General features: G+C 41.7%; 1 protein-coding gene across 1 annotated transcript in view; it reads left to right on the top strand.

Annotated features, from left to right (window-relative positions):
• Nucleotides 1–25,388, top strand: part of DOCK2 (dedicator of cytokinesis 2) — a 658,261-nt gene that overhangs the window by 583,214 nt on the left and 49,659 nt on the right. The window contains exons 34-35 of the mRNA XM_006864832.1: nucleotides 11,702–11,787; nucleotides 24,316–24,472. Of these exons, the coding sequence (XP_006864894.1) occupies nucleotides 11,702–11,787; nucleotides 24,316–24,472 (243 nt within the window). The remainder of the gene's footprint in view (nucleotides 1–11,701; nucleotides 11,788–24,315; nucleotides 24,473–25,388) is intronic.

The following is a 25,388-nucleotide window of genomic DNA, read 5'->3' as shown; positions in this document are numbered from 1 at the left end:
CAAAGATGTCAGTTTGAGGACTAAGGTCCTCAATTCTTTCATATGCAAGTAAAAGTTGGACTGTGAATAAAGAGCACTAAATTGATGCTTTTGAGTTATGGTGTTGGAAAAATATATTAAAAGTACCACAGACTACTAGAAGAACAAATAAATCTGTGTTGAAAGAAGTATAGCCAGAATGCTTCTTAGGATCTAGGAAAATTAAACTCATATCTCATATTATCAGGAGGAACCAGTCCCTGGAGAAGGACATCATACTTGGTAAAGTAGAGGGTCAGTGAAAAAGAGAAGGATCCCCAATGAGATGAATTGGCATAGTGGCAGCAGCAGTGGGCTCAAGCTTAACAACGATTGTGAGGATGGCACAGGACTGGGCAGTGTTTCATTCTGTTGTGCATAGCGTCGTTGTGAGTCAAGTGACTCGATGGCACCTAACAACAACAACAACAGCATATGAAAATGGGTGCTTTTACACTGCCAGAGGTTTCTAGTGTGACTGTGCTTAGAAAAATGGCTTCAGTTCTTACGTTTAACTAGATTTTACCAAAGGTCACTAACCAAATGTTTTCATTGAAAATCCAGTTAAACTTGAAGGGTGATACTGTTTTCCCAGTCTCATTCCTAACTGGATTCCTCACTAGCAGCAGCAACATTCTGCCTCTCATTCCATTCCACTCCATATCTTGCCTTCAAGTAATTTCCCTTCAAATGATAGGTAGGAGATTGATTCCTCAATTGCTCATTGATTGTCTGATTCCCCATTTAGTGAAGTCCAAGCTCTTTTGCCTGCATTCAGGGTCCTCCCTGCTCTGGCCTTCTGCAGAGCTTTTCGGGCTTTATCTCACCCCACCTTGTGGCACCCTCTCTGCAGCCATTATCTTAACTCACCCAAAGAGCTTTATCTCCGTGAATATTTCCTATGTGTCTTCTTTGGGACAGTTCATGGTTACATGCAGAGTCCTGCCTGCCAATATCTTCTAAACTCCTACTGATCCTACAAAGCCCATAAAAAATGCATATCCTTTAAAAGATCTCGTGTAGGATTTGAGAGAGGATGGAGCCATAACTGATTGGGAGTAGATCTCACTCATGTAGGATTGGAGTCCTGCTGTTGGTCTGTAGGATAAACACTGGACTGCCAGGTTGTTTGAACCCCAAGGTCAGCAGTTCAAACTCATTAATTACTCCTTGGAAACTCTTTATAGGGTCGCTATGAGTTGGAACCGACTTGATGGCACTTAACAACAACAACAACAATGTAGAATTGGTTTAGTGGTGTATGAAAAACACTGGACCATAAGGTCTGTCTGAACCAAAAGATCTACTATGAAAACTCACCAGTTGCTTTTCAAAAAAACTATACAGGTTTGCTATGAGTCAAAACCAAGTTGACATACTTAACAGCAGCAATATAGGATTATCATGTACTGCCTTGTCTTATATTCACTTTTTCAGCATCTTCACATTTTCATCTAATCATGAGAATGAGGATCATGATGGTGGCACTGTCTGACATTGACTATTGTTTACTAATATGTCACTTGTTGTTGTGGCCCTGACTCATTGTGACCTCATGCACAGCAGAGCAAAATGCTGCCCTGTTCTATGACGTCCCCTGATGGTTTGCACATCTAATTATTATTTTCAATGACTGATTTTCAGAAGTAGATTGCCAGGTTTTTCTTCCCAGGTCATTGTAGTCTGGAGGTTCCTCAGAAACCTGGTCTACATCATAGTGACATGCAACTCAGGTGGTGGCTGCCCATCACATATATTGGCCAGAAGTTGAATCCAGATCAATCCCAGGAAGGGAGGAGCTCTACCACGGAATCAGAAATGTCTCATAGTATATCCAACAGTAGGATAAATACTTTCTATACATTGTTTCATGTAATTGCTTACAACCCTAAGGTGGTTGTTGTTGTTGTTATGTGCCGTGGAGTCATTTCTGACTCATAGCAACCCTGCACAGGGTTTCTGAGGCTGTAAATCTTTACGGGAGCAGGAAGCCTCATCTTTCTCCCGCGGAACAGCTGGTAGTTTCGAACTGCTGACCCTGAGGTTCGCAGCCCGATTCGTAACCACTATGCTACCAAAACCCTAAGGTAGGTAGTGTTATTGCCTCCATTCTAGAGATGAAAAAACTATGACTTACAGGGATTAAAATCACTTGCCCAAGGGCACATGTCAAAAAAGTGGTGAAGCAGAGGAGGAACACACAGGTCACTATGATTCCAAATTTCATGCTGTAACCTCTCTCCTATCTCTCCCATCACAGTAGATGGTGACTGAAGGAGAGTTTAAATGGCTTCCTCTAGACCAGGGCTTCCTCAAAATATTTCTGATGGAACACTACTGATCCAACAAGATAATCCAAGCAAGAGGGTTTTGAGATTATGCTTCATTGTTGTTGTTGTTAGGTGCCATCAAGTCAGTACCAACTCCTAGGGACCCTACGTACAACAGAATGAAACACTGCCCGGTCCGAGCCCATCGCTGCCACCATTATGCCAATCCATCTCACTGGGGGTCTTCCTCTTTTTGTCTAACCCTCCACTTTACTAAACATCATTAGAGTCACTGAATACTGCCACCTGTGTGGCAACCTACAGTGCATGTTGACATAGTCAAAGGGCTAAGACGTTCTGTGGTAAACAAGCACAAACATCCAAAAAATCAAGCTAGCTGCCTTCAAGTCAATTCCAACACATGGCAATTTCTCATGAACGTCAGAGTAGAAGTGTAGAACTGTAATCCACAGATTGTTCAGTGGCTGCTGTTTCAGAAGCAAGTCTCCAGGCCTATTATCCAAGGTGCTTCTGAGTGGACTCGAACTTGTAGAGCTTTTGGTTAGCATCTGGTTGCATCACCCAGGGTTTCCCCACAGTAGTATGTCTTACATGTTTTGTGTATCTACTGTCTCTGCCATTGAACCAGTCACACTTTGGAAAAGTTGTTCTGAGAAGAATAGAGAATTAATTTGCTGTGATGACAGTATTGTGAAAGGATCTTTGTTCCCTCTTAGGGATTAGTGTCTGAAAGGACAGTTTCTGAAAGGACAGTGACCAGGTACTGGCCTCTGCAAGTAGCCTGAAACAAAGTCAGGCTGAGGAGTTCAGATGGAGAGAGAGACCTTATTCAACTAAGTGGATCAAAGGGCATAGGAGATGAAACCCTGGATGGAACATCTGAAGGCACTTCCGAATCTATTGCCTTTTATGTAGGAAGGGATGCCAGTGAAACCTAGAGCTATGTGAAAGGATACTCCGCATGTGAGGAGGTGCATCGTGCTTAACCCCCGAACAGCACTCACTCCTAAAGGTGTGAGCACTGGCTGGGTTAGAAGATTTCTGAGAGAACAGATGTGTGCAGAAGAAGCATCCCTAGTACCCACTAGTATGCGATGTCCGCAATAGAAATGAGACCCGCTCATTGTCTAGAAAGATCTGATAGCTATTGTGCTAGGGGACATCTTCAGAAGCTTGACTTTATATGTGATTTCCATAAAAGCTTCCATAAAAACAAAAAAAGAGTCCTATATGGTGGCCTCATGTGTGTCAAAATAGAGCTGTGCTCCATACAGTTTTCAATGACTGATTTTTCAGAAGTAGATCACTAGGTCTTTCTTTCCAGACCCATCTCGGTGGATTCCCTTTCACTTAGCAGTGAGTACATTAGCCATCGGCACCACCTGGAGACTCCTTCATTAAATAGTTCCCTGATCTGGCATCCCCATAACATGCTCCCACCTGTTTTTCATGTGTAGGGTCATTTGGAGGGGTCCCTCACTTCAGGTGTGCAATCATTGTGAGCTTGTTCTATAATTGCTCCCTTACTAAAATAGACAAGACAATCGGGCTGACTAATGGGGCAGTTTCCCACATGAAAACGAGCTGGTGAGTTTGGTGGGAGCTCAGCTGTGTGATGAGCCGACCCAGCATGACTGTTTAGTTCACAGTAAGCATCCATGGATGGGGAGGAGGGAAGGCCCCAAAAAGCTCCAAGCAGAGCTGATGGCCAGACCAGATACTGAGAGCTGGAATCCAGGAGACCTCATGAGGAAACTGGAGTGAGTCTGATAAGAGAAGAAACAGGTGCCCAGAGGAGGGCAGGGTTTACTTTCTAATATTCAGGTTCCTTAAAGGAAATAATTGGAGGGGAGGAGGGGAAATAAGATGGTCTTTTGACCTTGAACCTCGTCTTGCTCTTCTCTTCCATATATTTGCATAAACTTCCTTTGAGCTCTTCATCTGAAGAGCAACTAGTCTTCATTCAATGAAGGTCTCCTTTTTCTCTGCAAAGCCTTTCCTAATTCCTGGGGTCATTGGTTCATCTTGATGCAAGAGACAAAGATATGCCCAAACTGCAACTGAGAAATGAGGAAGTTATATCCTAAAGACTCATGGGGGTTCCTAAGCACTCTTTCTTTCTTTTCTGGATTCCTTTTACTACCTCATTGCCAGACTGCTGTGTGTTATCCTCCAGTTCAAACTGCAAAGAGACTTAATGGTTTTGATTTAAAAAACCTTTATACCTCACGAGTCCAACCCTTCATCTCAGACCATGCCAGCATCTCTTCCTTTGCCTGTGACTGGAAGGCCCATCACTGGTACACTCCATATCTTGTTGGTCAGGCAGTAAGTGGGGCACTGACAGGCTGTAAGTAGGAGCAGAGTGTTCTGCAGACAGTGTTAACCTCATCTCACCTTGCCTGTGTGGAGCTCCGTCATAGCGTTTGTCACCTGGAGCACAGAGACCTGCTTATTGTCTCTTCCTCTCACCAGACTGTGAGCTCTGAGGGCCAAAGACAACTCTGCCATCTGTGAACTCCCAGTGCCAGCTAAGTGCCTGGCATGTATACAGCGGACACCATGTCAATGTCTCCTTTCCCTTACTTTTCAGGGGAGGAGTCTCAGCATAGGGAGGGGCTCTGCAGAAAATATTTAGAATGGGATCACTGCCTACTGCTTGAGTAACCCCTTGGGACTGGACAGACTAGCTGTCTTGCTGGCAATTCTATGTTGAAGCAGGGGGACAGGGGTCCCTGTGGGCTTTCTTGATGAAGCTGATGGGAAGGAGCAGGATTTCTGACACGTAGAAACAAGAGAGATGTTATCTGTGAGGCCAATTGTAGAACAGAAATGGTTATCAGTCAGCAAGTGCGAGCCCTGGGCGGATAGGAGTTCCTAGGGAAAATCCCTCTTTTAGAGCAAGGAGATGTGATAGGTAGCATTGGACAGTACTACCTACAACAGTGTGTGGAACACAGGAGGGAGACACTCAACGATTGCTTCTTAATTAATGGTGGAGTCTTCAGGTTGGCAGATTTCACTGATGAGACTGAGTTTCGGCTGGAAGTAAGTTGGCAATTTGAATGGTTTAGAACCTAATGTCATGAGAAAAGATAAAATCAATAAATATGTATAGAGTACCTACAATGCGTGGCACAGTGTGCTTTGTAGTCACAGAAACTCACTGCTGCTACAAGGGGGTTTTAAAAAGTTTGTGGGAAAATTCCATTATCTCTCAGTTCCATTTTTCTACAAACTTCTTGAAGCCCCCTTTATAGGCTAAATGACTTTGGACAAGTTGTTTAACCTTTTTCAGTTTCAATTTCATCATGTGTCACATGGGTAGCATGAAGATGAGGCTTTCTTCTCTCATGAAGATTTATAGCCTTAGAAACTCTATACAGGGTCACTATGAGTCAGAACTGACTTGGTGGCACTTAACAACAACAACAACCATTATTCGTTCCTAAACTCAGTTTCTTTGAGGGGTGAATTGGAGCATACAGATCAGGTACCTTTAGAGAAAATTAGAAGGCTATACTGACTCTCATAGGCTTCCCTCCTCATATGACACAATCTTCACCAGCTTCTTCTAAATTCTAGCTCTCCCCATCACAGACCAACTAGCCTTCCACTAATCAGAGATCACAGGCAGACTTCCTAGTGTTAGTTTGATCCTTATTGTCTCTCTGGCATCCGAACCTTTTTCACCAGATCTATTCTTCCTGTGTCAAGGTCTGAATGGTACCTTTAAGAAGTACCATGTCTCCTGGCAGCCCACCATCTATTCTTAACCAACACCATAGTTCAAAGGCATCAGTTCTTCAGTCTTCCTTATTTATTGCCCTGCTTTTTTGGTGCTTAGGAAGCAATTGAAAGTATTTTCAATTTTCAGCCATAAGAAAAAATGAAACCTTGATACTTGCTATTAACATGAATGAAGTTTTAAAACATTATGGTGAGTAAAATAAGTCATGTATCAAAAAGGGCAAATATTGTATAATCACACTGACATGACATATCTAGAACAGGCAAAGGTATAGAGACTAAAGTTTCTTAGTGGTTACCAGGGGCAGGTGGGAGAGGGGAAGGGGGAAGTTACTGCTTTAGGAGCACTGAAGTTTCTCTTAAGGGTGATGGAAAAACTGAAACTGGATAGTGATGAGAATTGTATAATTACATGATAAATATAATTAAGGTCACTGAACTGTACACATGGAAATGATAGAAGTGATAAATGTTTTTATTTTGTTTTTAAGTTTTTATTGTGAATTGAGTGAAAGTTTACAGGGAAGAGTATCTGTTTTACATTCAACAAATCGTATACTTTGTTTCATTACAATGATTATAATCCCTTCCAAGTACCATCAGTTAACAGTATTTCTCTCTATTCATTTTAGCTTTTTGGTTTGTTGTTGTTTTTAAACACTCAGGCATATATAATAATTTACACCACCAAAGGGCACATTCTGCAAGCCTGCCTCCTGGCTGCCAGCTCTTAGTCCTTCTAATTCCATGAATCTAGAGTCCTCAGCTGCTCCCTCTCTCCATGTCCCCATCTCTGCCTCCATCTCTGGTGTCTCTGCTTCTCTGGATAAGGTCCCGTATTCCGCTTGTGCTCTTCTCCCGTGACGGTCCTAGGGTCATTTGTTTCTGGACTGTAAGATTAACAACCCCCCCTGTTTTTGTTACAAAACTTCTACCTTTACAACTGTGACAGTTGCAATTTGTCATGGTAACAATTACTCACTATTGAATCATAAGAATCTTATCCCCATCTTTTAACCAGACCCATCTAGACAAGATGAAAACTATTCAGTGGGGAGTCTATCTTCCGCCACACACTTTTAAACTATAACTCCCTCTTGAAAACTTGTAAGCCAATCACGTCATGCCTTAATCTCCTCCTCATTTTAGGTAGCCAATGTCTAAGTTGTCCATCCCTATCTACTCTGTATACAGAGGGGATAGCATTGATACTTGATGTGAAGACTCCTTCCCTCTCTGTTGGTATTTTGAGCTACAACCTCCATGAGTATAGACCAAGTTCATCAAATTGTAGCAATTTACCCTCGTTTCTTTTATCAAAAAAATTTTTTTTTTTTTTTCTTTTGTTTGAATTTTGTTTTTCAGGCCTTTGGGATTGGTTCAATTGGTACTATCTGCAAGTTTGGGTGTTGTTGTGAGTCTCCCCTCACTTAATTATCAGCTGGATGCTTCACTTTCAGCTCTAGCCCTCTGTCACTATGTCTTTGTCCCCAGGTCTCACTACACTTTGGACTAACTAGCCCTTCCTCTTGTCTCGCTCATCTCCAGGTCACCAGGAGTCTATGGAATGTGGTTGAACTCAAAAAGTGGCAAATGTTTTGTTATATAAATTTGCATTTTACCACAATTGGAAAAAAAAAAAAATTAAAAGAAAGGTTTAGTTATGTGCCCAAGATTGCACCATTGGTAAAAAGTCAAAGCAAGACTCAAACTAAAGTCATATGATGCCAAAGTCTACATTGAGAGGCACTTCTGAGCACAGTGCCCAGCATGGACGGGATCCAGCACAGCCCAGGTCTCCCCCTGGAGTTGCCTGGCTGAGCCCTTAGTTCCAATACATCCTGAAGACTCCGGCACTGCAGTGTTGTCTCGGCACATTTCCACACCCTGTAATTTCCTTCTGGAGGGTGCTTTTGTGACCCTGAGACAACTGCTTATTTACCCAATCCATTTCTTCTCTGCTCTAAAGAAAAGAAGTTCATCTCTCGAGGAGGAACCATGCCAACATTTTCTAGTGAAGCATTCAGACAAGAATAAAATGCTGTTCTTCCCCTCAGTGCTGCTCTCCAGTAATGTTCAGGAGCAATCACAGTAGCATTAACAGTAATAGTAAGAAGACAAGCTAACATAGTGCATTCTACGAGCATCTGCACTCTGCTAGTGCTCTATATTGGTGCGCACTGCAGTATAAGGCACTGGACGCAAGGTCAGTTTCAACTGCAAGGTCAGTGGTTCAAACCCACTAGCCACTCCTTGGAAACCCTTGCAGGGTTGCTATGAGTCAGAACTGACTCAACAGCACTTAACAACAACCACAGTACTTTATGTATAAAATCCCATCTAGTTCTCAGAACTAGATGGTGTCGATAATTCAGTTATGCCCATTATGGTAAAATGTCAACAAATGATGTCATGCAGGCTAATCCAGCCCACCACCTGTTCTTATAAAGTTTTATTAGAACACATCTGTGCTTATTCATTTATGTAATGTTTATGGCTGCTCTCTGGCTGTTAACAACAGAATTGAATAGTTACAACAGAGACTATATGTCTCACAAAGTTGGAACTATCTGCTATCTTGCCCTTTACAGGAAAAGTTTGAGAACCCATTATATAAACCATGAAACTGAGGGTTAGAAATACCTAGTAGCTTTCCCAAGATAGTGAAAAGCATGAAAGAGGGATTTCAAACCAGGCATCCTAACATCAGAGCCCACTTTTGTAATTCCTCAGTGGTAGTTCTCCCTGGTCTAGGCTTGGTACAGTAAACACCTCTACGCACAGGGACCCAACTCTTCCACCCACCCATGCCTTTGTATAAACACTTAACATACATACACTCAACTTGACAAAATGCATCATATAAGGTACATGAAGCATTTGCAAAGCAACAACCTAGACCCTCATCACACAGACTTTCCTGTAGGCCTCCATTCTTATTTCCTTGATTTCTTGAATTTTCTACTCCAGGTGAACTGCTTTGCTCATTTTCTCCACATCCCCATCTCCATCTTTTCTTACTCTAGTCTTTCCCTGACCCCCCACATGGAATGTCTTTTCATACTATATTTATCAAACTCCTATCTGTCTTTCCAGGACTGCTTCAATAGATCATTGCTAACTGTGACAGCCAACAGGAAACTCTCTCATCTGACCAGTAGCAGTAGAAACTTCAATTCCCTGCTGGTAGCCCTTTGCACACACAGTGGGCAATAATGGCACCATGGAAAATATGTGAACCAGGCAGAAGTGTGGATCTTATCGCTCTCTTTTCATCACCTAAAGATTCCAGCATGGTGGTTCAGTAATAGAATGAACATTTTTCATTCGGGTGTAAATTCATTAATTCCCAGCCCATGCCTCTCATGTACAGCCTCCACCCAGCTGTCATTGAAGACTTGGGTATTGCTAGGATGCTGAACAGATTTCTGTGGAGCTTCCAGACTAAGACAGACTAGGGAGAAAGAAATGGTGATCTACTTCTGAAAATCAGCCAATGAAATGCCTATGGATCACAATGGTCTGATCTGCAGCCAATCACTGTACAGGACCAGGCAGTGTTTCTATCCATTGTGTATGAGGTCACCATAAATCAGGGCCAATCTTATGGCAGCTAACAATAGCAACAGATTCCAACTGAACAGAGATTGATTGTGTATGTACCGGAAAGAACCTGCTGAAAGGACTCTACCAGTCACCTGAGATTTTAGATGGATCACTTAAAATCTCTAACTGCCTACTTCATTTGTAATAATAACTGATGATTATAAAGGGTTAAGCTTAGCTAGGGACTAGCTTCCTTTCCTGCATTGTCACATGAAAAAGAGATCCTTTTGAATTATTGTGAAGACTGTATACAAAGAAGCTGGGTTAGGAGCCAGGAGGGCTACCTTGATTTTGTTAGCTTTTACCAAAGCTCCATTTCCCTTCTCCAGGTACCAGTGTCTTTTTAAGTGGTAAAATCTGGGGTGGGAGCTGGGGGTTGACACCATTATTTGGATACTCTCTCTCTCTCTTTTTTTTTTTTTTACTTTTGTTGTGAATCGAGCGAAGGTTTATAAAGCAAATTATTAGTCCCCCATTCAAGAAATCATACACTTCATTTCATTACAATGATTGCAATCCCCTTCAAAGTAAGTATGAGATTTAGACAATACAATCAGTTTCACATTACAGTTATGTAACCCACACAGAATAAGGTCCTTCAATAAAACATGTTGACTTAGCTGTGAACTCCACTGGATGAAATGCTGATTAATATTAAAAGTAGTAGACAGAACACTCTTCTCATATCAGTACAAGATCTGGGGAGGCTGTAGGTCCAATACTTGCTTTCTGGTCACTCATCTGGTCTTTGACCATTGCAGTCATCAGAAATCTTTGTTTTCTGAAGTCTGGCATTTGTAGAATTTTTTTTTTTTTTGGTGGAAAAAAAGGGTGTTGTTGTTGTTTCTTTTCTTTTTTCTTTTTTGGTTGCAGGTAACAAAAATCCAATTCATACTGGATGAAATATATACAAGGGGGCTGCAAAAAGTTCATGGAAAAATGGAATGAAAAGATAATGGGTTTTCTTCCCCATGAAATTTTTGAAGCCCCTTTTTATATATACTTGAAAAGACAAGTTCCGGTATAGCTGGATATAGGCTCTTGAAAATAGCATAAGGTATCAGTCTCTCCATTTCCTCAACTTGCTTCCTTCTGTATTGGTGTCATTCTGAAGCAGGTTCTTTCTTTGTGGTCCTTCCTGGCAGCCTCTGGCTTACAAACTTTTATCTCTAACTTGAGGAGAGCTCTTTTTGGCAACAGTTTCAACAAAAGCCTCACAGGCTTGGTCTAAGTTTTTACTGATCCTGAAGTTGGGCTGGGGAGGAGCTCTGGTGGTACAGTGGGCTAACCATAGAGCAACCAACTCAAAGGTCTTGAGTTCGAACCTACCAGATGTTCCACAGGAGAAAAATGAAGTAACGTATTTTCATAAAGATTTTACAACTTCAAAAATCTGAGGGAGCAGCTTAGTCTGTCTTATATGGTCTCTTTAAGTCAGAATTGACTTGATCACAGTGGATTGTGGGGCTGGGGATGGAATATACTGATTAGGAGTCAGATCTATATAATGTGTCCACTCTTGGAGCTAGGGATTGTGTGGTCAACACATCTGAGCCCTGCACACTGGGATTAGAGCCAGTATGATTACCAGAGTAGAAAGAAAGGAATTCTGGCTAGGCAGAAATAGTAACTGTCCAAGACAGCATGCTTAACCCCATGCTCTCACATGTGCTAGGTCCTCAGCTTGGAATGTCCTTTTCCTTTTTCATCAACCTATAAAAGTTTCTTCTTAATCATTAAGAATAAGCTCAGATGACTTAGATGCTGAGAAACCGACCTGACACCTCTCCTTCCCCCGTCCTTATTCTTTTTCTTCTTGTGCATACATCCCCTTTTCTTTGCTCCACTTGTTTGGTCCCTTCCCACTCTCTAGGTGCTTCTAAAAGATGCATAATGGTATCAGGTTCCTCTTTGTATTTCTAGTTCCCAGACCTAAACCTGGGATTCCATAGATGCTCCCTAAAATAATGAGTTGAATAATTTCATCATTAGATCTTCTAATAACATTGTTAACTGATTTCCTTCTTCTTCTTCAGTTTGAAGATGAAATCATCCTCAAGCTGGACCATGAAGTGGAAGGAGGCCGTGGGGATGAACAGTACATGCAGCTGCTGGAGTCAATGTAAGTCCAGTGTCCCATCGGGGGGGCGGGGGGGGAGTGGATTGAAGGGACCGTGGCTCTCTGCTTCCATTGAGATCAATTTGAGTTCATAGGTAGGTATTGGACATCTCTCTTTTGAGTAGCTATTGCTTCAATATTTATGGAATGGGCCATATAAAAGATAATTGAGTATGTTGAGAGAAGCGGGAAATATTTCTCTAAAGTGACAACACTGTCATTATCTTTTCATTGTGGAATAATTGTTGATAATGATCGTGACCAATACTTATAGAGCATATGCAGTGTAATAGAGACTGTGTTAAGAGTTTTATATATATTGTCTTGTTTTGCCCTATTTACAGTCTTTGATCTACATTCTATAATCATAAAAAGGGGTTCTTAGGCACCTGCCTCTAAATTAGCCAATACTCAGAGGCAGGGTTCACAGCAAAGAACAAAGCATTTATTGTGTATCGATATACTGGAGGACACAGGAACGGGAACATCCCAGATCTGCCTTCCCGACTGGGGAGGAAATAAAGCTCATGGACTTGTGGTCAGGCATTGTAGTATTGTTTTTCTACTCCAGTGGCTAAGGTGATTGGACCTGTAGTTAGAGTCCATGCATCCTGAACACAGTCATGGTTTCAGTCATTCCTGTTTGCTGATTTTGCTTTTGTTCCCAAGAGGAAAGCTGCCCCCTTGTTTGACCCACAAGTTCTGCTTTGGAGATTGAAAAGGAGTGATTCATTATGGAATGTAGCTAGAAAGGGAGTTAAATTTTAACTACAGCTACTGTTTTAAGATGGCTATTCGGGCTCTGTTTTACTTTGGTGGTGGTGGTTATATGCCACCAAGTCACTTCTGACTCATAGTGGTCCTGTATAGGATTTCCAAGGTGGTCAAAATGTCTCATCTTTTTCCCATGGAGCCACTGGAAGATTCAAACTGCTGACTTTGCAGTTAGCTATCCAGTTTGTAATCCTTTACACTAACAGGGATTCTTCCTGTTCTACTTTGTTGTTATTGTTGTTGTTAAGTGCCATTCGAGTCAGTTATGACTCAGAGAAACCCCACATAGGGTTTCTGAGGAGTAGCTGGTGAGTTTGAACTGCTGACCTTGTAGTTCACAGTCCAGTGCTGATCTTACAGCATCACACCTAAGTTAAAACCTTTTCACTTCCTCTATTTCTCAATATTCCTGTTTCAGCTCTACAGAAGTGACCCCTGAGGTTCAAGGAAGTTAAGTGTATTATCTGAGGCAGGGGTGGGGAACGTCTGGCCCGTGGGCCATAGAAGGTTCGCAAAATCGTTTCGTGTAGCCCTGCTAAAACAACCGTAGTTCTAGCCATCACATTGCTGTTGTTGTTGTTAAATGTTGTTGCGTTGGTTCCAACTCATAGTAACCCTGTATAGGGTTTCCAAGGAGCAACTGGTGAGCTTGGACCAAAGACCTTGTGGTCCAAACAGACTTTGCAGTCCAGCGCATTAACCCATAGCGCCACACCAGAACTCCACATTAGGGGTGAGTTAGTTATATGTTTGACCAAATATGTTGTTGTTGTTGTTGTTAAGTGCCGTTGAGTCGGTTCCGACCCATAGCGACCCTGTACAGGGTTTCCGACCAAATATAGCAGGCTAATTTTTAAGCTGATAATTTTGCGTGGCCTGTGAATGATGTTATAAATTTGGACAGAAGAAAGGTTCCCCAACCCTGGTCTAAGGAAACACAACTAGTTAGACTCCAGAGCCCAGGTTCCTTTCATACTTGCTTGCCACCTCCTAGACACTGGTCAGGGGGTAAGAAAAGAGGGAGAAATGCAAAGGGAACTTGATATGTGGGTAGAGGAAACTCCACTGTTGGCCTGGGAATGCAGTAGACACAGTTGGAGAACACTGGGCTGGAAATCAGGACATTTAGTTTTCATCTTGTCTTCATCACTTACCTGCTGCATGGCCTGGGGCCAGTCATACATCTATGGCCCTTCTTTAGAATGGAAATACTAAATCCCCTGTGGTTGTTCTGAAGACAATATAAATATAAAGCACAAAGCATACAAGAGGTAAAGAACAAATGTACCTTGATCCCTTAGCCTGACCCCCCAGTTTCCACTCTCTGCTGACATGGTAGTCGCCTTGTCCAATACGTGTTGCCTTTTCCCTAGGTCTTCTTCCAGGTTTAGGCATGTGGATCATATACCCCAGATTTCCTCCTAATTGGATTTCCCCCAACATTGAGTTCTTATTCTTCTCCCAACTATTTTTTGAATATTTAAACATTAATAACAAAAACAAACTAAAGGCCTAAATATTAAAGCAAAGACCATAAAATGCTAACACAGAAATGCAGGAGCAATGCTATAGGGCCTAGCTTTGAACAGTGGATTTTCTAATACTCATATAATAACAAAAGCACAAACAGAAAAAGACAAAGAAATGGGACCTCATAAGAATTTAAAACTTTTGTTCTCCAAAAGAATTTGCAAAGGAAAAAAAAAGCTACATGACTCCAACAATATCTTCAGAAACCATCTAGTCAATAAGAATCTTAATTAACAAAAAATACATATAATTTCAACAATTTAACAAAAAAAGACAAACAACCCAGTCATAAAATCTGCAGAAGACTTGACTAAACATTTCACCAATGAGGACATTTAAATGGCCATCAAACACTTGAGAAGATGCTCAACATCACTAGTCTTCAGAAAGATGCAACTCACAACCACAATGGTATGCCAGTTCACTCCCACAAGGACAGCTAAGAGTCCTGGTGTAGCACTGTAGGATAAGCTGAAAGGTTAGCAGTTCAAATCCACCAGCCGCTCTTGGAAACCCTATTCAGTGTTGCTATGAGTGGGAACTAATTTGACAGCACACAACAACAGCAACAATAGGATAGCTAAAATTGGTCCCAAGCAAAATAGCAACTGTTGATAAGACTGTGGGGAAACGAGGACCCTAATCCATTGCTGTAATGAAGGCAAAATGTACAGCCTTTGTGGAAAACAGTGTTGCAGTTCCTCACAAACATAAAAATACAACTACCATATGCTCCAGCGATTCCACTCCTAGGTATATATCTGAAAGACTCTAACAGACACTTGTACATTGGTGTTCACTGCAGCATTATTCTCAATGCCCATCACCAGATGAATGGATAAACAAAACGTGGTACATACATACCAGGGGGTTCACAGAGTTCATGGAAAAATGGAATTAAAAGATAATGGAACTTTTCTATGAACTTTATAAACCTCTCAGACAATGGAATACTACTCAGCCAGTGTTCTTGTTGTTAAGTGCCATTGACTCAGTTCTAACTCATAGTAACCCTATGTACAACAGAGGGAAACACTATGGTCCACAGTCCAGTCTTGCACCATCCTCATAATCGTTGCATTGTTTGAGCCCTGGTGACCACCACTATGTCAATCCTTCTCCTTGGGGGTCTTTCTCATTGTTGCTGACCCTCTACTTTACCATGCATGATGTCCTTCTTCAGGGTGAATATGTCCAAAGCAGGTGAGACGAAGTCTTGCTATTCTCGTTACTGGCTACACTTCTTCCAAGACAGATTTGTTTATTTGTCTAGCAGTCCATGGTACTTTCAATATTCTTCACCTACAGTATAATTCAAATGCATCAATTCTTCAATCTTCCAACTTTCATATGCATATGAGACAATTGAAAACATCAAGACTTGGGTCAGGTACACCTTAGTTTTCAAAGTGACATTTTTCCTTTTTAATGCCTTAAAAAGGTCTTTTGCAGCAGCCTTTCCTAATGCCATATCTCATTTGATTTCTTGACTGATGCTTCCATGAGTGCTGATTATGGATCCAAGTAAACTGAAAGCCTTGACAACTTTAATCTTTTCTGCGTTTAATAATGTTGCTTATTGGCCCAGTGGTGAGGACTTTTGTTTTCATTCTCTTGAAGTGTAATCTATACTGAAAACTGTAGTCTTTTTTTCCTCATCAGTAAGTGCTTCAAGTGGTCTTTGCTTTCAGCAAGCAAGGTTGTGTCTTGTGCCATCTGCATATTGTAGTTTATTAATGAATCTTTCTGCCATCCTGATGACATATTTTTCTTCATATAGTCCAGCTTTGGTTATTGTTTGTTAGGTATACAGATTGAATTAGTTTAGAGAAAGGATACAACCTTGCATATCTGACTGATTTTAAGCCATTCAATATCCCCTTGTTCTGTTTGAACTGCTGCCTCTTGGTCTATGTACATACAGGTTCTGCAAGAGCACAATGAAATGTTCTGGAATTCTTATTCTTCACAATGTTATTGCATAGTTTGTTATGAGTTGCACAGTTGAATACTTTTGCATAGTCAATAAAACACTAGTAGACATCTTTCTGGTATTCTGTACTTTCAGCCAAGATCCATTCGGAGCCAGTAATGGTCTCCCTCATTGTATGTCCTCTTCTGAATTCAGGTAGAATTTCTGGCAATTAATTCCCTGTTGATGTATACTGCTGCAACCACTTGTGAATTATCTTCAGCAAAATTTTTATTTGTATATGATATTAATGATATTTTTCAATGATTTCCACTTTCTATTACATCATCTGTCTTTGGAATGGACACAGATACGGATGTCTTCTACTCAGTTGACCAGGTAACTGTTTTCCAAGTTTCTTGGCATAGATGAGTGAGTGCTTTCAATTCAGTTCTTTCTTGAAACATTTCAATGGGTATTTCGTTATTTCCTGGAGCCTTCAGTGTAGCTTACACTTCTTCCTTCATTTCTTTTACTAGAAGAAATGAAATCTTGATATATATAGAGCTTGAAGACAGTATAGTGTGTAAAATTAGTTAATCACAAAAGGATAAGCCTTATATGAAAAGACAAGGTCAGGCAACTGGTATAAAGATAAAGCTTATTACTGGTGAAAGGAGGCAGGAGTAGAGGGGAGGTAGTTTTCACTGTGGAGTACTGCTTTTTGGTTTACAGTGATGGAAAAATCTTATTGATTAAGCGTTTTATTGCACAGCTGATTAATATAATTACTGTCAATAAGTTGTATACCTGTAAAAAAAGTTAAATCGGAAAAAGTTGTATGATAGATATATTTACAACAATGATTTTTTTTTTTTTAAGTACTGCTGAGGCCGTTTATATACCACCAAGTACCTCATGGTATTTGGTTCCTTGGTTTGGAGGCTTAGGATCATGGTTTCATGGGAGATCTCAGTTAATTGGTCTAATGAGTGTTTTGGTGCTTCTGTTTTAACACCTAGTTGATTGTGTAGTGCCTAAGGTCATAACAACTTTCAAGAGGCCATCCAAGGCACAGTAATCTGTCTCTTTCTACCTGGAACAGCAGAGGAAGGAGAATCAGGAATGGGAGGAGGAAGTGGATGTGTGGCTAATTACCTCCATGAACATGAGACCAGACGTGGATAATGCCTGGTTACCATTAAGGACACCATGCTTGGTAAAGAGGAGGTTCAACAAAAAAACAGGAAGATATCCCTCCCCCCGCTCCCAATGAGATGGATTGGTATAGTGGCAGTAGCAATGGGCTCAAGCGCAGCAACAATTGTGAAATTTGCACAGGATCCAACAGTATTTCTTTCTGTTATCACAGGGTCACTGTGAATCAGTACTGATTCGACAGTACCTAACAACAACAACCATTAATAATGAACATTTTGATCAAAGCTTCTATAGAAGAATCCTGATCAAAAGGGGAAAATGCGGAAATAAAGAATTAAAATTCTTATGAAATCCCTTCTCTCTGAAGCCAGGGAGGCTGGGTCTGAAGTCATCTTAAAACCAAGCACAAGTTTAGTTTAACTAGTAAGGAAATGTCTGCCTTGGGCATTACACTTTTTAAGATCTACCTAATGGGATTAAACTGACAACAGAAATTTGAAGATTAGATAGGAGCCTTGTGGGAACAGTGAGTTTATGCTAATGGAGGAAGAACAGCTCAGAAAAGCAGGGTGAACGTGATTGCACAACTGAAGAATGTAATCTTTGTCACTGTACATGTGGAGACTGCTAAGTCTGTGTACATTCTGCTATATATATTCTCAACAACTAGAACAAAAATAAAATTAAAAAGAGAAGACACCACCCAATTAAAGGCCTTGCACTTAGCTCCAAGGTAATCATCCTCATGCTGTCTGGCCAGGTAGACCCCAGCGGGCAGGACTGAGCTCCACACAGCGCTTGCTCAGTGGTGCCTGTCCCCCGTCACTGTGCACAGTTCTCGGGAAGCCCCAGAATCTGGAGACTGCTGGGCTACTCATCAGATGAATATTGTGACTACTTGTCTATGGGAAATGGTGACAGTTTGCTTTGCTGTTAAGTGCCATCAAGTCACTTCTGACTCACAGTGACTCTGTAGAGAATTCCAAGGAGCAGCTTGTGGGTTGGAACCTCCAGTCTTCAGGTTAACAGTCCAGTATTTATCCTACAGTGCTACACAAGAAGTCTGGGGGGAAAAAAATTGCCTTAGTCAATATTTATTGGAAAGGACTTAAGAAGGAAAATTTAAATATTGACCAGAAGTGAAACCATAGACTTGCTGGCAATTTCCATGTTTATGAGCAGGTGGGACTCCGTGGCAGTCTTTAGATTACCAGCAGGAGTTTAAAATCCTTCCTGAGATATTATTTATAACAGGAGACCTTTGAGGTCAAGGAAATTAAAGTCAGCTCATTATTTTTCTCCTGAGGTAGAGGTGCGAATGACTTCTACAAAACTCATCAAACACAACCCAGGAGGGCCATGGCCCCATGAGAGCATCAAGGGTCTTCAGTCCCTGTGCCTTCCTTTGGCTTTTCTGAACCTCAGTTTCCTTCTCTATATATGGCAGATAAAAATACTATCCAGCTCTAGAGTCTTTGTTAGAATTAAGCAGGAAAAGTCATGTTGAATACCTAGTACAGTTTCCCACACCTACTAGGTAGTCTGGATAGGTTGCCTAGCATTATTTTTCTCTAGATTGATAGCCAAGTGGTGATTTGAATCCATGTGATTGTCGGTCTTGTGTTCTCCTGACCCCTCACTGAGGGTCTCCTGCTGACTGACATAGTCCTTTGGGTACACAGTTTGGTAGAGAGCTAGTGCCTCTGGTACCCCCTGTAACCCTGCATCAGGATGTACAGTTGAAGGCATTGAGTGTGGTTGAATTTCAATCCCTGGTGTTCTCTGTACAACCATCCATGGTAGCCCTGCCCTCAGAACTTCCCTCAGATCAGAGTGCCATTAGTTCAAATCTGCCATCAAGTGTAAATTGCTCATTGAATGGAATGATGAGACACATCAGACTTTCTGTGATCCATCTGCCTGTGAATATTACTAGAAGTGGCAGTGAGGGTGGAGGGCTGCAGAGCTTCTGAGGCTGGATCCCACCAAAGCTCAGTATCTGGAGGAGGACTGGTCACATAACAGTTTGGAAATGAATGGAGAAAAGCCCAGTCCCATCCACACTGGCAGAGAATGTCACCTGGACACCTCCTTCTGGAGACCCTGAGTCTCTGCCAGCCCTGGTCCCACTGAGTGTGAGCCCACAGCATTGTTCACTGTCACCCATGGTACTCTGCTGCAGACCTCAAAAAAGAGGGCCAGCTGGGTGACTTTGGCAGGACTGAGCCCACTCTGTGGACTTCATGCCTCATCTTTAATTTGAGGGGTTAAGGAATTTCTGAGTATTAAACAAGGTAACAAAATGGGCTTCCTCTGAATCTGGCATGTAGAGAGAGCTCATTAACTGTTAGTATTATTATGAATGATGGTTAGTTTTTATTTCTGTGTCTGATTTCCCTGCTGGACTGAGATCTTCTAAAAGTCAGAGTATTGATGATCTCTGAGTGCCTAGAACAATGTACGTTGAGTGGATGGATAGATGATGGCTGGATGGTTGACAGATGGAGGGAAAAAAGGGAGGGAAGAAGGAAAGATAATGGGAGGGAGGAAGAAAGGGAGGGAGGAAGGAAAATAGTTTATAATTCCTCAAAAATCTTCATATTTAACTCACCAATCCTGGAACATATGAGCAGCTTTTTCTCCTCTTCTCAAACAAATGAAGTAGGTAGGTAGCTAGGTAGCTAGCTAGGTAGCTGGATGGATGGATGGATGGATGGATGGATGGATGGATGGATGGATGGATGGATAGATGGATGATAGGTAGCTAGGAGAGGGCTTCAAGAAGCTTATGGAAAAATTTATTCTTTTTTAATTCCATTTTTCCTTGCACTTTAAAAAAAGTTTTTTATAGTGGATTATGTGATAGTTTACATGGGAGAACATTAGCTTTACATTCATGCTGTCGTATAGTTCCATGTACTTTTTGAAGCCCTCTTGTAGTTACTATCACATTGACTCCAAATCCTAGTACTCCTATATGCTACAGAAGGAAACGTTGTCTGGCTCTGTGTCATCCTCACAGCCAACCAGTTTGTTTAAGTCCATCAGTGCAGCTGTTGGGCCAATCCATCTCACAAAGGTTTCTCTAGTCCTGTTGGCCCTCTGCTTCACCAAACATACTGTCTTCCTCTAGCACCTGGCCCTTCCTGATGATATGCTTAAAGTGAGTGAGTCACACACAGTGTTCTGGTGTGAGCCATATGGCTTTCATTGGCTAATTTTCTGAAGTAGATTGCCAGGCATTACTTCCTAGTCTGTCTTAGACTAACTAGAAGCTCTGTTGAAACTTGTCCACCATGGGTGACCCCGCCAGTATTTGAAATATTAGTGGCATATCTTCCAGCATCATAGCAACACATAAGCCACCACAGTATGACAAACTGACAGGTAATATGCCAAAAGAATAGAGAATCTAAAAAAACCAAAACCTTAATCTTCTCTTGTTGTTGATAAGTGCCATTGAGTTGTTTCTGACTCATAGCGACCCTGTATAGGGTTTCCAAGGAGTGGCTGGTGAGTTTAACTGTTGACCTTGTAATTCAAACAGACTTTGCAGTCCAGCACTTATATTATTCAAAGTGTGGTACCTGACCAGCATAGTCAGCATTACCTGGGGAGCTTGCTTCAAATGCAGAATCTCAGGCTCCAAACCAGACCTGTCATATAACACTTGTTCAATAAGAGGTACTGAATCAGAATCTATTAGTAAGATGCCCAAGTGATTCTCATACACATTAAAGTTGGAGAAGTATTAGACTAAGCCCATGGTTCTTATGTTGGCTGCATATTAGAGTTATCTGGAGAGCTTAAAATATAAAACACTTGCTTGCCTGAGTCCACCCAAATATACTCTAAGGTCCTTGATCTGGGTGGGCTTTGACCAGGATGCAGGGTTGGGAACGAGGGTCTGGCCAAGCTCAGGCCTAAGATGCCTTATGCCTGCAGTTGTCCTCCCTTGGGAGGTTCTGAGAAATTACTCAGTGAATACTATCAAGAAGCATGGCTGCACTGTCATTAGGGTAGGAAGCAGGGTGGAAGTGACCATTCCAGAAGGAGGCAGGCACAGTTGTGGCTGAGTGAGACAGGTCTTAATCACAGGCCAATTTGCATCTCTCCATTGAGAGCCAAGACCAGGTGCTTCTCCCACTGTGAGATGGATTTGTCTGAGCATAGCCACAGTTTGAGACGCCACCTCCTTGCAGTCTGGCATGGCTTCTGGAAGGAAATGAATCGCCGAAGTCATTGCCTTTATCACTTTTATTATCCCTGAAGCTCTTGGGACTGAAAATATCCAAAGAAGAGTAGCCAGTAACAAAGTCAGGAGCCTGGGCAAGGCTTGTCTAACCGAGACAGCTACCAGCACACTGCAGTGTTTCCCTGCAGCAAAAGATTGCTCACAGATCCAACAGTGATTGTATTGATTCCCAAGGTCAGCATTCACTTAACTACCTGAGTGATTCTGGGAAGGTCATTGGACCTTTTTGAGTCTTAATTTTCCCATCTGTAAAATAGTGGCAGCGAGGTCATTTTTGCTTATAGAATTCCTGTGATGACATCTTAACAAAAGGTCTTTGTCTGGCACAGAATAAGTGACTAATAAGAAGCAATCAGTAATCAAATGTTTAGTCCATCTGTCTCCCACTGTCTAGACTGCAGGCCACCTGAGGGTAAAAAAGCTTCTTTTTACATTTGTCTCTTTACAGCCACCTTCAGTCTCTCACACAGTAAATAGCATAGTGCCTAGCAACTAAGAGACACTTACAGAATGTCACAATTTTTATTATTGTTTTAAAATATAGAATTAATATATGAAGAGTGTAAAAAATTTTTTCTAATCATACAACTATTTAAATTAAAATAGGGACTTCCACCTCTGTTTCTTTACCCAGGCCTCTTGTTGGAAGCAGCTCCATTCAGACTCTGGTGTTTTTCCCTCCTGACTATGTTGTGGTGAGCATAGACACAGGACATAGACAGGAGCTTGCACACATATAGTGTTGTTGTTGTTAAGTGCTGTTGAGTCAGTTCTGACATAGCGACCCTGTATAGGGTTTCTGCGCCACATTTAGTATTAGGTGGTTGAAAACACAGATGCAGGAGTGGAGCTGCTGATATTTACCAACTGTGTGACTTTGAACATGTCACTTGATCTCTTCCTGCCTTAGTTTCTTCTTCTGCAGAGGTCCCATCTCATGAAATAGTGATTGGGGATTAAATGAGTTTGTAAGACGTTTAAGCTAATGCCTGGCTGTATATGTATGTATAGGTTAAATAAAAAATACTTTCCTGAAACTTGCTTTTCTCACTTTTCTATATATTTCATGTTGTTGTTAAGTGCCGTCGAGTTGGTTCTGACCCATAGCAACCTGGTATAGGTTTCTAAGGAGTGGCTGGTGGTGGTGGTAGTGTGCTGTGGAGTCCGTTCCAACTTATAACGAGCCTGCATAGGGTTTCCAAGACTGTAAATCTTTATGGGAACAGACAGTCTCATCTTTCTCCCACAGAACCACTGGTATTTTTGAAGTGCTGACTGTGAGGTTAGCAGCCCAACTCGTAACCACTATACTACCAGAGCTCCTAGTGAGCTTGAATTGCTAACCTTGCAGTTCACACTGACTTTGCAGTCCAGTGCATTAACCCACAGCACCACACTAGGACTCCATGTATTTCATGGAACTTCTCATATCAAAACACTGATTTCTCATGCTTTAATGGATATATTGTTGTTAAGTGCTGTGGAGTCCATTCTAACTCACAGCTACCTTATATGGTTTTCCAAGGAGTGGCTGGTGGGTTTGAACCACCAACCTTGGGGTTAATAGTCCAGTGCTTTTCCTATAGTGCAACATCAGGTTTCCTTAATAGCTACAGGGAATCTCATTTTGTGAATATCCTTTATTTGTTTAACCATTTCCCTGTTGGTGGGCATTTAAAATGATTCAAACTAATTTCACTACTGTTGTTGTTAATTAAATGCCATGGAGTCAGTTCCAACTCATAGCGATCCTATGTCAGGTTTCCGAGGAACAGTTGGTGAGTTTGAACCACCAGCCTTGAGGTGAGCAGTTCAGTGTGTATCCTATAGCACCATACTAGAACTCCATTTCTACTACTAGATGCCATTTATGAAACACATCCTTGCTATTTCTGGGAATATTTCTGTAGAATAGAGTCTTCCAACATAGAATTTCTGGATAAAAAGTGTAAGGGGCCTCAAAAAACTCCTGGATTAATGAGATTTTTCCAAGAGCTTTTTGAAGACATTTCATATGTGAATTTAAAACTTTGATAGATATTATAAAAATTTATATCCTAAACAATGGTATCAATTTACTCCCAACATGGATGTATAAAATTATTTTTTTAATCCATACCCTGTCTCACAGTAGAAAAAAGTTATTTTTGAGTGTTTCCCATTCTGCTGGTAGAAAACAATTAAATAATTGCTGCTGATGGTGGTGGTTATGTGCTGTGAAGTAGGTTCCAGCTGTATAGGATTTCTGAGGCTGTAAATATTTATGACAGCAGAAAGCCTCATCTTTCTCCTGTGGAACAGCTGATAGATTCAAATTGCTGACCTTGTGGTTAGCAGCCCAACTCACAACCCATTATACTACCAAAGCTCTTTAAATAATTATAGCACTATATGATCACTATATTTATGAATGAATAAGTAAGTGAAGAAATGAACAAAATGAGCCAAGAAATGAATCAGGGCTTTTGAATTCATTGGGCCCATGGGTATGGCACTGCTGGATAATGTGTTAGACTACAAGGTTAGTTGGAGCCACAAGGTCAGTGGTTCAAACACACCATCTGCTCCTCAGAAACCCTAAACAGGGCCACTATGACTTGGAACTGTCTTTACAGCACTTATGCTGTCACAGTGCTGACACAAATGGATATGCTTGACCATTCACCTAAAGCTTTGTGGGTTCTCAAAGTTCACAACCACGAAAACCCTACAGAGCCCAGTTCTACTTGGCAACTCATAGGATCACTATGAACTGGAATCGACTTGATGGCAAGTGATTGTTCTAGTTTTTCTATTTCATATTTCTTTGGATCATGTTCTTGGGTCCCCCAGCATTCCTTGGCCCAGCACTGTCTTTCTCCTGGCCCTACACTCACTGGCTCACCATCTCTGTCCCCAGTCTGATGGAATGTGCAGCAGAGCATCCAAGTATCGCCAGGTTGGTGGAGAACTTTGTGAGCCTGGTCAAAGGCCTTCTGGAGAAGCTGTTGGATTACCGGGGTGTTATGACAGATGAGAGCAAAAACAATCGCATGAGTTGCACTGTCAACCTGCTGGTAAGTGGGACTGTCCAGATCCCCCAAGGACTTGGATTCCAGTCTGACTAGGATCCTGGGAGGTGCTCCAAGTGTTGTGTTTCATTATTACTCTCGATAGGAAACCAGTGTGAAGGGAATGGTCTTTGGGATCAGACCAACACGAGGCTAAAGCCCTGCTCTGCTGTCTTAAGGCAAATCACTTCACCTTCCTATACCTCCGTTTCCTTGTCTATAATATGGGAGTAATGCCCATCCCCATTAGTACTTAACACATGACAGGGAGAAGACAGCAATATGATATAGATAAGAATATGAATACTCACTCCACCCCACCAAGCAGTAATAGAGTGACCAAGTCAAGGGAGTTATTGGAGGCCTTGGCTTGCTGATCTGTGAGATGGAGAATGTAACAGTGAGTATTTTATTAGGTTCTGAAGTCCAGGTCCATGATGAAATGCTCAATATGTGTTGGTCTCCCCATACAGCTTGGTAATACTAAGAGCCAAAATGCCTAGAGCATTACTATGGGCCAGGCTAGGCAGAGCAGCTGCCCCCTAACCCCAGCTCATCACCACTATACCACATGACTTCTCGTGGACTGCCCACATGTGTTCCGTGGTTCAGTCATGAGACAGGGAGCAGCAGCCACAGTGCCTCAGAGCCACCCGCCAGCCCACTGTAAGTGGTTTAAATGAATAAAGTTTGCAAAAAGACCACATAACAACCATCACACCACCCTCTTGGGTGAAAATCTTAAATAGCTCACTCAAAGAATACTTAATAGGTCGAGGAACTCTGACTCCAGGTCCCTGTGAATACAGGGCCTGAGGGACAGGGCTTTTGAAGATATAGCCAGGCTGCCTTTCTGAGTAGACTGTCAGCAGGTGTGATTCACTCTTGGTGCAACAAATAGCTAAGCCACAGCCCCCATCTC

The sequence above is a fragment of the Chrysochloris asiatica genome, unplaced genomic scaffold, assembly GCF_000296735.1.
Source record: "Chrysochloris asiatica unplaced genomic scaffold, ChrAsi1.0 scaffold00071, whole genome shotgun sequence".
Taxonomy (NCBI): Eukaryota; Metazoa; Chordata; class Mammalia; order Afrosoricida; family Chrysochloridae; genus Chrysochloris; species Chrysochloris asiatica.
Note: the sequence above shows the minus strand (reverse complement) of the source record. Positions and strands in the feature narration are given on the sequence as shown.